The sequence below is a fragment of the Eubalaena glacialis genome, chromosome 5 (genome assembly GCF_028564815.1).
Source record: "Eubalaena glacialis isolate mEubGla1 chromosome 5, mEubGla1.1.hap2.+ XY, whole genome shotgun sequence".
Classification (NCBI taxonomy): Eukaryota; Metazoa; Chordata; class Mammalia; order Artiodactyla; family Balaenidae; genus Eubalaena; species Eubalaena glacialis.
The window spans coordinates 107,771,044-107,786,691 of record NC_083720.1 but is presented as its reverse complement, the minus strand read 5'-3'; the positions used below and the strand labels follow the sequence as shown (position 1 = coordinate 107,786,691).

The window sequence follows — 15,648 nt, the reverse complement described above, 5'->3', positions numbered from 1 at the left end:
AGCATTTGTTGTAAAGCTGGTTTGTCGGTGCTGAATTCTCTTAGCTTTTGCTTGTCTGTAAGGTTTTTAATTTCTCCATCGAATCTGAATGAGATCCTTGCTGGGTAGAGTAATCTTGGTTGTAGGTTTTTCCCTTTCATCACTTTAAATATGTCCTGCCACTCCCTTCTCTCTTGCAGAGTTTTTGCTGAAAAATCAGCTGTTAACCTTATGGGGATTCCCTTGTATGTTATTTGTTGCTTTTCCCTCACTGCTTTTAATAGTTTTTCTTTGTATTTAATTTTTCATAGTTTGATTAATATGTTTCTTGGCATGCTTCTCCTTGGATTTAACCTTTATGGGACTCTGCACATCCTGGACTTGGTTGACTATTTCCTTTCCCATGTTAGGTAAGTTGTTTTTTTAAAAAAATTATTTATTTATTTATTTATTTATGGCTGTGTTGGGTCTTCATTTCTGTGCGAGGGCTTTCTCCAGTTGTGGCAAGTGGGGGCCACCATTTGTTGCGGTGCGCAGTCCTCTCATTATTGCGGCCTCTCTTGTTGCGGACCACAGGGTCCAGATGCGCAGGCTCAGTAATTGTGGCTCACGGGCCTAGTTGCTCCGCGGCATGTGGGATCTTCCCAGACCAGGGCTCGAACCTGTGTCCCCTGCATTGGCAGGCAGATTCTCAACCACTGTGCTACCAGGGAAGCCTTAGGTAAGTTTTGAACTATAATCTCTTCAAATATTTTCTCAGACCCTTTCTTTTTCTCTTCTTCTTCTGGGACCCCTATAATTCGAATGTTGGTGCATTTAATGTTCTTCCAGAAGTCTCTGAGACTGTACTTAATTCTTTTCATTCTTTTTTCTTTATTCAGCTCTGTGGTAGTTATTTCCACTATTTTATCTTCCAGGTCACTTACCCATTCTTCTTCCTCAATTATTCTGCTATTGATTCCTTCTAGAGAATTTTTAATTTCATTTATTGTGTTGTTCATCATTTTATGTTTGCTCTTTAGTTCTCCTAGGTCTTTGTTAAACATTTCTTGTATTTTCTCCATTCTATTTCCAAGATTTTGGATCATCTTACTATCATTACTCTGAATTCTTTTTCAGGTAGACTGCCTATTTCCTCTTCATTTGTTTGGTCTGGTGGGTTTTTACCTCGCTCCTTCATCTGCTGCATATTTCTCTGTCTTCTCATTTTGTTTCACTTACTGTGTTTGGGGTCTCCTTTTTGCAGGCTGCAGGTTTGTAGTTCCCGTTGTTTGGTGTCTGCCCCCAGTGGGTGAGGTTGTTTCAGTGGCTTGTGTAGGCTTCCTGGTGGAGGGGACTGTTGCCTGTGTTCTGGTGGGTGGGGCTGGATCTTGTCTTTATGGTGGGCAGGGCTGCCTCGGGTGGTGTGTTTTGGGGTGTCTGTGAACTTATTATGACTTTAGGCAGCCTCTCTGCTAACAGGTGGGGTTGTGTTCCTGTCTTGCTAGTCGTTTGGCATGGGGCATCTGGCACTGGAGCTTGCTGGCCGTTGGGTGGAGCTGGGTCTTAGTGTTGAGATGGTGATCTCTGTGAGAGGTCTCGCTGATTGATATTACACGGGGCTGGGATGTCTCTGGTGGTCCAATGTCCTGAACTCGGCTCTCCCACTTCAGAGGCTCAGGCCTGATACCAGGCCAGAGCACCAAGACCCTGTCAGCCACATGGCTGGTGCTTCCGGAAGGATGAGTGTTTCTTTCTAGTTCTGCTGCACAACACGAGTTCACCTACGTATACAGGTGAAGCAGGGCCAGGAATGAAAAGTCATATTTTCCATTGTGCTTAGTTTAGCTTCACTTGCTCACAGGGTGCCGCATGCAGATGCCTTGCCCCAGCCTTTCCGACCAGAGTTTCTGGTGCAAAAAGCCCTAAGTAATCTTGATTTTGCAAAAATTGGTTAAAATCATGTGATACCAATCCTCACATCCTCATACAAATACAGAAACATTTGCCTGGAAATTCCATCCTAATGTTAGGGACACACCAAAAACCCCGATGACCAAGATTCATGGCACAAACACTGGATTCTCAATGCAGCCATTGTTTTTCCAATTCTCTCTTTAAAGAAGCATTTGGCACAGTTCTCTTGTCACTCCATAAGATGATTCAGAATTATAAAACCTAATTTAGAAGCTACTACATATTGTATTAATGATTCAGAAAGCATCTTTTCAAATGAGCTATGGGCATAGTATTGATATGTTTATTTCCATAATTATTGCAGCCAACCTGAACTTCCTTGAGAAAAAAGAAATTCTTTTTGGAATGACAGTCTTCAGATTCTACAGCACAAGGTCATAAACCCCTTAAGCTTTGCTCATTAAAAGCCATTATATCATATGCATTGCACTCGAAACACATACCCAAGAACTGTAACCTTGGAGGGGAGGTTTTGTGATTTCATGGGCTTGAAGACACAGCTCTTCTGAGAACAGTCTTGACAATATCTACCTACAGTATATCAGAACATCTTCCCCAAAATGTGAAATCTCTACACATTTAGTAGACTGCATGGGAAAGTAGACCTTTAGTGTTATTGAAGATACAGAATCAAAGCTGTCAGTTTAATACCATGCTCATTTCAAAGCCCACAGGCCTAATATCTGAGAATAAACAGTGAAAGAAATTTCCTCTACTGATACTTCAAAGACTTTGCAACATCTGGAATTTGGTTCCATATAGGGTATTCCACTAAGAAGTAAGTATAAAAAGATTTTAATAGAGCAAACAAGATTCAGGTTTCCTACAATATGTTCTCCCTGGGGGGAAACAACACAATGCATCCGACTAAGCTTTCTGCACTTCAGCTGCATTAATTAACATTTAGTCATGGATTCCATTGTGAGCCAGATGAACCCAGAGCTACAGCTGTTTTCATTGAGGGGAAAAAATATGCTTTCACATTTTAGATTCTTAGCACTTATAAATCTGGGGAAAATGTTTTATTGACTGCCTTTGTACTGGCATTGTTGATATGCATTACATATTAGTCACCCAAATAAATTCACACTCACCCTAGGCTGTGATTAAATCAATGTTAATATCACATTAACTGGGTCAGTCAGAGCCAAAGCCATGAAAACCACGTTCCTAACTCCCTTTTTCTTACACCAAGTGTTAAAGAAGGGCTAATGAACTGATCAAAGAAGTAGATCACAGCCTTGAAAAGAGTGTTGCTGGGTGAGTCAAAGACTTAAGTGGAGATCAGGTATTCTGAGAGGGGTGGATGCAGATGACTAAAAAAAATGAACAGATGTTGAAGAAATGTAACTGCAGGATCTGATGACTTGGCAGAGACATCCTCAATGCTACCAGCCAAACATGTGGAAGTGGTTGGTTGTGAATGAAGATGAGGTACAGAACTGCAATCCTTGGTCAGTCATCGAAGGAGGGTTTTTGTTTTGTTTTGTTTTTATAGCAAAGACTCCTTAAAGACGCAGTTTTGTAAGAAAATATGACAGTGAATCAGCTGGACAAGGCATTCTACCTGGAACACCTGGTCAAATTTCATACCACAAGAGCACTGTAAAATCACCTTTGTCTCCAATAGTCCCTAACAAGTGCTGTGTCATGACTTCTGGTCAGCTCTGGAGTCTCATGGACAAATGGAAATCCAATAGTCATGTGGCCACGTGTATGTGTGTACATGTGTTCATTTGTACCAGTGTACAAACCTGGAATCATTATCTGTGTAAATACTTACCAACGTTGACCCTTGCCTCGTCAAATTAATGTTCTTAGCCATGACTCAAGAAAAATAAAGGCTGTCTGACCTGTCTTCACCTTTACCAACATGGAATGGCAATAGTTGAATCAAACCAGAAAAATATCTTACCTGGAACTACTTCAAAAAGGAATTTCCCTGGGCTCTCTTCATTGCAGGGATGTTCAAGGACTTTATTTCCAGGCAGAAAAATAGTACCCTGTGAACACAAATGCCCCAAACGTCAATATCAGATGGCAAATATTGAATATCAGCATCATCAGTGAATATCCAAGTTTATATCCAATATAAACTTAGTTAAATCTGTAACCCAGGATACAGTAACCAGTACAGTAATATGATACAGTAATATGCATCAGACTCATTTATATTCCCATCTAGTCCAAAATCATGTAACAGCATCATATTCATTCAACATTTAACAAATATTTGTTGAGCACCTAATATATACAAAACACTGTGTTAGATGCTGAGTTCATTTTAAGCACCAATTTATTAAATGTATTCTGTGTGCTGAAAATTTTTACTGACCATTCAACCAACATAATATTATTTGTTAGAATAATCTTATAAGGTAGGTATTATTTTTCCCCATTTTATAGCTGTGAAAACCAAGGCAGAGACATTCAATAACTTAGCCAATGCTGCCATAGCCTTCTCTTGATTATCCCCTCTCTTTTCGGTTGGATTTTCTTCTCTTTAGTGCATCATTTTCATCAGCACAGAGACATACTTAAAAGTTGATCCTATTTAAAAAGTTACTTTGACTCCACCTCCCACTCCAGTTCTCGTTTCATTTTTTTTTTCCTTCCCTAGCAAAGAGTTGTCTACACTGAATATATTTCCTCATATAGATCCACTGCAGCGTGGTTTGTGCAATCATAATTCCAATTACATGACTCTCACAAGCTGTTTGCTTGACAATTTTCAGTCCTCAATCAACATGGCTTCTCAGGAGCATCCAGCACTATTAACTACTCTTTCTTGAAGTGCCTTCTTTCCTTGGTGTCTTGGTTTTTTCCAGGTTTTCCTCTTACTGTTCTGTTGGCTGAGTCACTTTTGCTGGCTCTAATTAGCCTTTAGATATTGGAGTTTTTCAGAGATTTATTCAATGATTCCTTCTCTTATGACTTTATACATTCTTTCTCCAAGCTATCTCATCCATGACTGTGACTTTATTAAACCATAAGGCAAAGAATATCAGATTAATATTTCAAACCCAGGACTCTCGGACTTCCAGACCTCTATATCCAAGAGCTTATTTGACATTTCCATTTGGATATCTCAAAAGCATCTTAAACTAAACTTAGTCAAATTAAAATGCAATTAATTCAGGTCCTATTTATGTATTCCCTAACTCAGCACCATCTTGCAATCAGTTGCAAAAGCCAGAAACGTAGCAGTCATTATCTCTATTCTACTGTATCTTTACTATCACCACGCCCTAGTCCAAGAGACTGTTGTCTCCTTATCTGGAATGTTTCAAATACCCATTCATTAAATTCCCCTCAATACTGGAACATCTTTTAATCCATTCTTTTTCCTTAAGGTGGTCAGAGTGATCTTTAAAAACAGAAATTTGATCTTTCAACTTTCCTGCTTAAAAATCTCCAATGGCTTTCCTTTGTCTTAGAATAAAGCTCTGAGAGGTCTGGCTCCACCTACACCTCTAAACTAATTTTTCCAGTCTTACACTTTCAATGCTTTCTATGATCTGGTCAATTGCCCTTCTATAAATGGCATCATGCTCTCATTTACCTTAGGACTACATTCTTTCTCTGGTTGTTTTATACCAATTTTTCAGATTGACTACATCTAAAATATACTTGCATAGCTTCCTGAATTTTCCTTAGACTGATTTACCAGTATATGCAATTATGTTATTTGTAAGATTATTTAATTAATGTTTATCTCTACCATTAAACTATAAAAGAGCAAATATAATGCGTGTTTTTTACCCTAAGCTACCGCCAAAGCCTAGCACTTCACCTGGCATAAGGTTAATGTTTAAAAAAAGGGTATTGTTGAGTGAATGAGTACTGTTATACAGTAAACCTAGTATTCAAAACCAAGCACGCTGGATTCAAAAGCCTATACTCTTGTCCACTGTATTATATTGTCCATTTTCCCAGCTTGAAGCAATATTTAGCTCAAATAATATTTTACACAGCTTTCATTCTACCTGGTTTGGCAGAGAATATTATCGTCATTATATTTGTCCCTCCTTCTGGCCTTAGAGTGATAAAGCATAGCACTCCCTAACTAAAACCTAAGGAATTAGAGGTTAGAAGGGTACCTCCCCATCTGTCTGCACCTTACAAGGTGAGGTGTTGGAAGTACTGCCTTTGTTTTCCTCCTCCAGGAAGTAAAATTTCCTACTTCTCATCATATCTAGTGTCCTCTTGCCTATGGATTCCATTCTACTTACTGGTGGTTTTTTAATAAGTTAAGAGATTACTAAGACTTTGAAAATATTCATTATAATTAAGACCATTTATAGAGAGGTTTATATAGAGTAATAAAATCAGTTGTTTCAATTACTAGTTTATTTTATTTCCTGAAATGCTTTTGTGAAATAATTAAATGTGTGATTTAGCTCAGTTTTAGAACATACAATCTAACCTTCTAGATAGACACAACATTCATTTCTGCATGCATGTATGTATGTATACACGTATGACTCATATTTAATTCTATGTCTTCAGGCTCTGTTTAGGATCTTAAACTGTACATATGTCCTATAAGTTGAATTCAAGCCACTCTTCTACATAAACTATTCCCCTCTATGAAATCCCAATCAACTTCACTTGATAATTAAAAGACAGAGTAATGCTATCCTTTGTTGTCTTTTTTGTAGATGAGAAATAGCTACTTCTGGCTGAAATTTTCATTTTCATTTTCAAATTTGGCATTATATTTATATTTTGACAGTTTTCCAAACAAATTGTGATGTAAAAATAATAGTTTACTTATCAGTAGGCAATGTTTAGGGCAGGGTATACTGCAATTGCCAAACCTTTCCTGTGGTTAGTTCATTAAGTCATTCAGTAAGTAAAATAAAGTCATTTAATTGAAACAACTAACTTGATCACCTTGTATAGAAACAAAGCAGTTAATATCTATAACTAAGAGAAGGGTGTTAATTGTGATAGTTATCTTCTAAGTATTTTGCAGTGTATACATTGTCAGAAAATGCACATAAACAAACAAAAATCTATAATTTACCCATCACCATAGATTACCAATATTAACACCATATACACCTATCCATATTTGTATGTATTTATGTATATGTATGTATTAACATACACAGTAATTTTTACAAAAATAGTAGTCAAAATATTTATTATTTGCTTCAAAACTTAAGTCATATATTGTTATTATGTCAATTTAATAATCTGCATCATTTAAAAAAGCTGAATAGCATAGTACATTACTTGCTCGAATATGCATACTCTCACATCCTTTATTATTGTAAAGTGTTTATGATTTTTTGTAACTGTTATTACATATAACATTTCCATGAACATCCATGAAGTTAAACCTTTGCGCTTCTCCTTAACTTATTCTTTAGGACAAATACCTACAAGAGAAATTAGTAGTCAAAAAATATGCACTGTTTGTGTGGGTTTGGTTAATTCTTCCAGAGTTGCCCTAAACTAACTAACCAAACAAACAACTAATAAACAAATATAATTCAAGTACCTCATCTGATTAAAACATAATGTATTGAGACACTACCATATGTCAGATAATATTTCTAGAACTATCTCAGGTGATGTGAGGTATTTGAAAGAAATAAACTCTACTCTCAATAGAAGAATAACAGTATATAACTATTGAACAAGTGAGTGTCAAAGTAGGTTGAAAACAAAAAAATATATATATAATAAAAGTTTAAGAAGAGAGTGCCATAAGGGCAGTCTGATTAGTTAGAAAGATAATATGAAGGAAATGGTTTTTAAAGGAGGTTAAGGTTTTAAGATTTAGTGAGCTAGGGGTAATCTTCCCAAATGGAGGACGTAGTATCAGCAAAACAGTAATTAGAACCATAAGTGCACAGCACGTAAGACTAAGGAGAAGATTCATGTGGAGGAATAATTAGGAAGTAAGGCTTCTTGGTGATGTTGAGGACATGCTGTGGGAAGTCGAACCCTAGGCTGAGGACGTTGCACTTGATGTCCATGACAGCTGAGAACCAGAATAGGTTCTTGAGCAAAGCAGGAGATTTAAAAATACCACCTCTTAGAAGTTTGTTACCACAAAGCAATTAATTTGACATGAGAGCAAAGTCAAGACATAAAGGTGTCAGCAGTAGAAATGGCATAAATTTGCATTAGAGGTGAATTATTAGAGATCTATTTTGAGGAAATATGAAAGAAACTGGTCATATCTTTAACTCAGGGAATGAAGAAGGAAGAGTCAAGATGACTTCCTTGACTCTTCTGTTTTTCTCTTCTGTATATCTGAAAGAAAGGTGATGCCTCTTGTTAGAAATGGGAAATTAGGAAGATTCAAGCTCCATGAGGCCCATGCTCTTGAGCCCAAACTCAATTCTTTAATTTTTCTGTTAGTAGCTATGCTGGGTATTCCCTATTTGCCCTCCAGATCTTCTATCCACCCATCACTCTATTCTGTACCCTAGGAGACTAAGCTCTACAAATTGCATAAACCAGGCTCTCTTGACCTCTGGCTTCAGGTTGGTTTCGAGGCCACAGCAGGAAGTCAGAAAGCCACCAGAGTCAAGCCAAGATAACTCTCCCTCCATGCTAGGCAGCAATTTGACCCTAGTTGCATTGCTTATCTTAGTCTACAACTCCTAGACCTTCAGGCTTCTGCAGGTTCCAGTAGACCAGAGTGGTAATGGGTTCCTCCCTGTTTTTAGCCCCAGAGCTTTTTCACTATCCTTTTGGTTTCCAGTAACCTTTCCAAGAAATTGTAAATAATTTCTTTACCACACACTCTTCAATTACACCTTTTGAGGTAGAGCCATCAATTTCTTGCTGGGGCTCTTTAGTGACAAAATATCCAGGGTGCAAATATTCTTGAGTTTTTTAACAAAGGGCATATTAACCCATGATGTTCAATATACCTCACTGCAAATTTTGGATGGTCAGAGAGAAGAGGCTCAAGTACAAGAAAGGAGATGTACTCTTTTTGACAGGAGTTCACTACATATGGCAATCATTATATGGCAATAGTTAATCAGCATATTCAGAATGGAATTACACTTATTTTTCTCCCCTATAGGGAATATCCCTTTTATAAAGCATCTTTAAAACTTCAAAATGGAATAATATGCTAAATTCTTTTTACAGTTGACAACTAAGAGTTGGCAAAAGAAACATAATTCAGAACCATACTAGTATTTTGCTTTCAGCTAAAATTGCTATTAGAAAAGCAGCTCCTCTCTAGTTAATATCCGATCATTGAGCCAAAACCACAAGATATTGGGGCAAGACTAGATGCTGTTGAAAGTAAGCACGGTGATCTTATTCTCTGGGATTTGGATTGGGAAAATGTATGCATATGCAGTAGCTTTGTTAGTTTCATAAGCACAATGACGAGATTTTTTTTCCAGCATGAACAATGGTCATGAGCATCACAAGGAACAAGGCAAAGTCTCAGCTTGACAATATATGTGTATTTTTAATGTGACCAGACAGAGGTTTGAAAATGATATCAAGGTGAAATAAATATTACTCAACAATGTTTATTAGAGTAAAATAGATTAGGTTTTAATAGTGTAGATCGGTGTGATTTTCTTCTTTGTAGCAAGTAACTTCATTAATTCATTCAACAAATAGTTATTAAATAACACCCAGCATGTGCCAGGCCCTGTCTTAGGCACAGAGAATGTAATGGTTAGAAAGTCCAATAATGTCTCTGTACTCCTGGATCTGAGAATCACTCAGGGTAGGCAGAAAATTGAAAAAAAAAAAACCCAAAAAACCCAACCTATTACAGATAAGCCCCTGTTATGAAAAGGAAACAGGATACTGTATGCTTATAAAGGACATAAAATTGTATCCACAAGTGCTCCAGCCATATCCCAATCTACCAATGACAATGAAGTCAGTGGTTAAGAAAATTTATTCTGGAGTCAAACTGCCTAGGTTCAGATACCCACTCTCCCACCGATTAACCAAGTGACTTCAGGCAAGATATTTATCCTTTCTATTCTTCATGTTCATCCTTAAAATGGGATAAAAATAGAACCTACTTCATAACTGTGAACTAATATATGTGTAGTTTGTAGAAAAATGCTGGGTACATAGTATTTTTAGTTGCTTTTAATATTTTAAAAAGTCTTTCTTATATCCCAGAAGTCTGCAAGATATTTTGGGTCCATATTTTGCTAATCCCCAAATAATGGGATGATTCTAGTAAAGGTTCAAAATACATCTGCTAGTATTATCATCTAGTTGAGTGAACAAGGAAGTAAACCAATTAGAAAATTTGAAGTCAGTTTTTACTATCATGTCCGTAAGACTAGATTAAAACAAATAAACCTCTAATTAGCAATCATAATAACAAACAGCAAAGCAAAATGATATTGATAATGATGATTGCTAACATTTCTTGACCATATATTACTTTGCTAAGCAAATGTGTATTCTACTTATACAGTATCATTAATTTGCCTCGTGACTCTGTGTCATGTCTCTCATTTTATACATGAGGGAAATAGAGCTCAGGAAGCACCTAGCAAAGAGACTGGCACAGTAGATTCCAAATACTTATTTGTATTAATTATTATCCGAATTCATGTTCTTATTTCTAATCAATTACTGTTACTTAAAGCATTTTGAAGAATGTTTATAAATAGTTATCGAGTTTCTTCTTAGCCCCCGAAATAGTTATACTGATTTCTGGGGTGCTTCTAGGGAGATAAGAGAAGGGGAGACTTGCAAATTGGTTCAAATTTAGGATCTACCAAAATAATTCTGCAGTGCAAACTGCTTGGGGAACACTGACCTAAGCAGTGTTATGAGTTATAGAAAAAAATGGCATAATATTAATGAAGTGTACACTCTGTAAAATGTACTATTTTTTTTAGCTAATGAAACACATCAGAGCAAGTAATACATGTAATATTTCCAAACTATTATTTAAATTAACAATGATAAACATAATAGCATAACTGTTTTATAAGTACTGAATAAATAGAAATAAATTCTCTATACAGATGTCTCATCTTGATGCTTTATATTCTAAACTGCAAATTAAGAACTTGAGAAGCATTGTCATTCTGGGTTCACTCTAATTTTAAAACAGCATTTGCATAACATTATTACATATGTTCAGATCCTAGGAGGCTAACAGGATAGCAATATTTGTGATAGAAAAAAAATATGTGCAGTGTTTTGATGTAGTTTATTTAAAAGCTTTTAAATCTTTCTTTTCAGACACAAGGATCCCTTGCCCCATGTGAACTCCCCCTCTGGACAGAACAGAGGAAGTTCTTGAATTTCTTCTCTGATGGGGTCCTTCTAAATGAACATTCTCCCTGGAAACACAGACATTATCGTCCTAGCTACATGTTTTTAATTAATTGGACAATGGAGAAATTCCTTGACTACAGGGGAAAAAACAGCCTGAAAATGTGGAAAAAGGAAGACATTATTCTAAAACCAAAATTCTATAATTACACTCTCAAAATTGGTAGAGACCTTAGAAATTACTTTTTTCACGCTTTTCTAATACATGAATCCCTTTGCAATACCACAGGCATCCAGAATTTTCCCACAACACCTATCTCACAACCTTTCTTAAGGTGTCCCATGCCATTTTTGAAAGATTGTAATTGGAAGGAAAAAAATCCAACTGTGACACAAACTCTATCCCCCAACAATTTCTACTCCAAATTCTTCCCTTCAGAGTGAAATCCCCCTTTTCCATCTTGAATCATTACAGCTAACCATCTGCTGAGACTTACTGTGTGCCAGCACTCTGATGTACATTTTAATCTTCTAGAATACCATGTGTGGAGGTACAATTACCACTGTCCATTTTACAGAAGGAAGGTTGAAGCATAAATAAGTTGAGTAGCATGCAGCTGGTGAAGTGCAGAGATGCAATTTGACCTTCTGTAAATCCAAGCTCCACTTCCTTAGCTAGTTTTTTTTATATGATAGAAAGCTGCAGTGTGATTTATTCATTCATTCACTTACCTGTTTATTCATTAAACATATATTTAGTATGTACTATGTGTTGAGAATGCCAAAATGCTTAGAAAAAATGGAATGTTAGTATAGATTATCTTCAGATAGCCAGGTCATAAATAATTTTTATTTTGCTAAGTTTTTCTTATATTTTTAAAAAGTAAAAATAATGAGCACGTATTACTGTGTACTAAGGAAAAATATACAAACATATTTTTAAAGCAAAGAAAAATGACAGTAGAAGGCAGGGTTGAATAGAAGCATTTTGGAGTCTCAAAGTTATACTGCCTTGCGGTAAGGACTGTGGAAGATAGTTCTAGAACATATCTAAATATAGTACAATACTCTGAATATTGGCCACTAGAAGATATCAGGTCCTAATCCCTGGAACCTGGGAATGTTATTCTATTGGGAAAACGGTCTCTGCAGATATGATTAAGTTAAGGATCCTAACAGAGAATTATCCTGAATTATCTGTGTGGACCTTAAGTACAATGCCAAGTGCCTTTACAAGAGCTCGACACAGTGAGATCTGTTGCACACACAGAGGAGAGGGTGATGAGAAAAGGGAGGCAAAGGTTGGAATGACACAGTCACAAACCAAGAAATGCTGTCACCAGAAGCTGGAAAGTTCCATCCTAGAGCCTCTGAAGGGAGTTTGGCCCTGCCTACGCCTTGAGTTTGGACTTTCTGGACTCCAGAACTGTGAGAGAATAAATTTCTGTTGTTTTAAGCCAACAAGTTTGTGGTAACTTGTTACAGCAGCCAAAGGAAAAAAATACATATAAAGACTCTGAAATAAGCTTTCTAATGACCCCTAGGGAGCAGCTTATAAACAGCTGACATTTTGAAAGGAGTCCACTGCTAATTCTCAGGTGCGGGTAAGTGGTGCCTAAATTTTAATTAGCCAGTGATTTGAGGGGAGAATCCACAGTGTGCAAGACATTCAAATAGCTGGTAGCTAAAGAAAATCCCTCCTCATCCAACCCTCTGCTCTCAATAGGAGGAACTGATTAAACCAGTGTCACTTCATGTCCTGGGATTCCAGGACAGAATATCTGTGGCAAGGTTAAGTAAGAGTCCTTATTCAGAAATGACTGAATTCAACAGCTAACCCCTCTCAACTGGTTACTAGGACCTTGACCTTTTACTTCATGTCCAACAGTATATGCTATTTTACCACATTTATTATTATTTCTCAATTAGAAAAATAAATGTCAGCTGCTCAGGGGGTGATAAATGCCAAAGGTTTGAAGCAAAGTCTATGGGAGGAGAAGAGAAAAGAAAAAAACATGTTTTTGAGTTTATGTCTTATTATGAAAGAAATATAAAGAGCAAAAACAGTGATAGCTGTATAATGTTTATTATGGGAAAATCTGGAACCCTAAAGAGAAAGGTCCAATAAGCCATTATCAATGGACCAGAAAGTTGTTAATAATTAAAACTTTCATTTAACCCTTTATCTTAATCAACTAATAAACCCTTTGTGTGTTTAAAAAGTAAAGCGGAAAAGACCTAGGTTTAACCTTGGAAGAAATGGTATAATAGCTAAATTTATAATACCAAAATAATCTGGGATGCTGAATTAAGTGATCATGCTAATTTTTTAACAACCAAGTAAAATTATTTTATAGTTGGTTTAATAACTTTCCATATATTTGAATCTTAAAACTGAGAAGTACAACTAAGAGGAAAAAAGTCATTAACAGGAAAAAGGCAAAGTAGGACTTAATCACACAGCTCCTTTTTACATTTTGAACTTTAAAATGAAAAATCTCCTTTGGCTTATTGGACACCTATTTTTATTGGCATGCTTCTACTTCTTTGACCTACAATTAATTATGTTCTATGTAATCCTTAAAATACAGTGCTGAAATTGTAAATACAGTGTGATATTTATTTCTGTAAAGATAATATGCTTTTGCAAAATTACAAAAGTTTGACGACATAGTCTGTTGCTAAGGAAAACATTACTCTCATCCACCGGTGGTAGGAGGGCAAAATGGTAAAATTTATACAGAGGGCACACTGGTACTATTTATCACACCCACACACATAAGAAATGGCTTATTTGCAAGGTCACTTGTTTTACAAACAGCATTGTTTGTAATAACAGGATTTGAAACAACTCAAGTGTCCATCAATGAAAAATTGGTTAAATAAATGATGATATATCTGGGTAATGGAATATTATGCAGCCACAAAAAATAAAATAAGCTATATCTATTAAAGAATATATATGAGAATACATATATTAATTGTTCTCTATGGGATGTATTATAAAGAGAAAGAAGGATAGCTCGATTTAGAAATAAGCATTCAGTATGCTATGTTTTAAATAATAAAGAAATAATAACAAGAACATATATATGTATTTGGCTTTATTCACATAAAAAATCATGGGAAGAATATACATGACACTAATCAAAGTAGTTATCTGTATATATGCACCCCAGTGTTCACAGCATCATTATTTACAATAGCCAAGATATGGAAGCAACCTAAGTGCCCATCAGCAGATAAATGGATAAAAAAGATGTTGCATATATACACAGACACACAGAGACACACACACAATGGAGTACTACTCAGCCATAGAAAAGAATGAAATTTTGCCGTTTGCAACAACATGGATGGACCTGGAGGGTAATGCTTAGTGAAATAAATGAGACAGAGAAAGACAAAACTGCATGTTATCACTTATATGTGGACTCCAAAAAATAAAACACATGAATGAATATAACAAAACAGAAGCAGACTCATAGATACAGAGAACAAATCAGCGGCTATCAGTGGGGAGAGGGCAGGGGAGAGGAGCAGCACAGGGGTAGGGGACTAAGTGGTACCAACTACTATGTATAAAATAAATAAGCTATGAAGATATATTGCACAGCACAGGAAACATAGCCAATATTTATAATAACTTTAAATGGAGTATAATCTATAAAATATTGAATCACCATGCTGTACACCTGAAAACTAATATAATATTGTAAATCAACTATATTTCAGTTACGAAAAGTAGTTATCTATAGGGAGAGTGTGTGTGTGGAGTGGAGAATAAGGATGGATGGGAAGTAAGACTTTCAATGTAAACATTTAATACAGTTTTGATTTTGAAAGTAAATGAATGTTTTATCTACTCAGAAATTAAATTTAAAATGAAAATAATACGCAAAGAAAAAGTTTCACAAAAATACTAACACTGGGGCTTCCCTGGTGGCGCAGTGGTTGAGAATCTGCCTGCTAATGCAGGGGACACGGGTTCGAGCCCTGGTCTGGGACGATCCCACATGCCGCAGAGCAACTGGGCCCGTGAGCCACAGCTACTGAGCCTGCGCTTCTGGAGCCTGTGCTCCGCAACAAGAGAGGCCGCGACAGTGAGAGGCCCGCGCAGCGCGATGAAGAGTGGCCCCCACTTGCCACAACTGGAGAAAGCCCTCGCACAGAAACGAAGACCCAACACAGCCAAAAAAAAAAAAAAAAAACCAAAAACTAACACTATATACAGTTAAAACTTTAAATATTCTTTATACTGTTTTTTCTCTAGAATTTCTACATTGCAAGGATATTACTTTTTTGATATAAAAATAAACCTTTTTATGTTTGAGTTTGAGTTAATTCACTCAAAGTGTTAAAGATATATCTGGTGGGCTCTACACATGTTATTCTAGATGTGCTAAGACAACCTGGAACTAAGAACCTGAAGGGAGTATGAGCATAGGCACAATTTTAAAACATTTT

At 36.3% G+C, this 15,648-nt stretch overlaps 1 protein-coding gene across 4 annotated transcripts in view; it reads right to left on the bottom strand.

The window, feature by feature from the left end:
- Positions 1 to 15,648, bottom strand: part of ARHGAP24 (Rho GTPase activating protein 24) — a 521,847-nt gene that overhangs the window by 283,431 nt on the left and 222,768 nt on the right. For all 4 annotated transcript variants that reach the window (XR_009701126.1, XM_061192471.1, XM_061192470.1 and 1 more), the window contains exon 3: positions 3,851 to 3,938. Coding sequence is in view for 3 of the 4 variants with exons in the window: in XM_061192471.1 (XP_061048454.1) it covers positions 3,851 to 3,938 (88 nt within the window). In the remaining variant the exon portion in view is untranslated. The remainder of the gene's footprint in view (positions 1 to 3,850; positions 3,939 to 15,648) is intronic.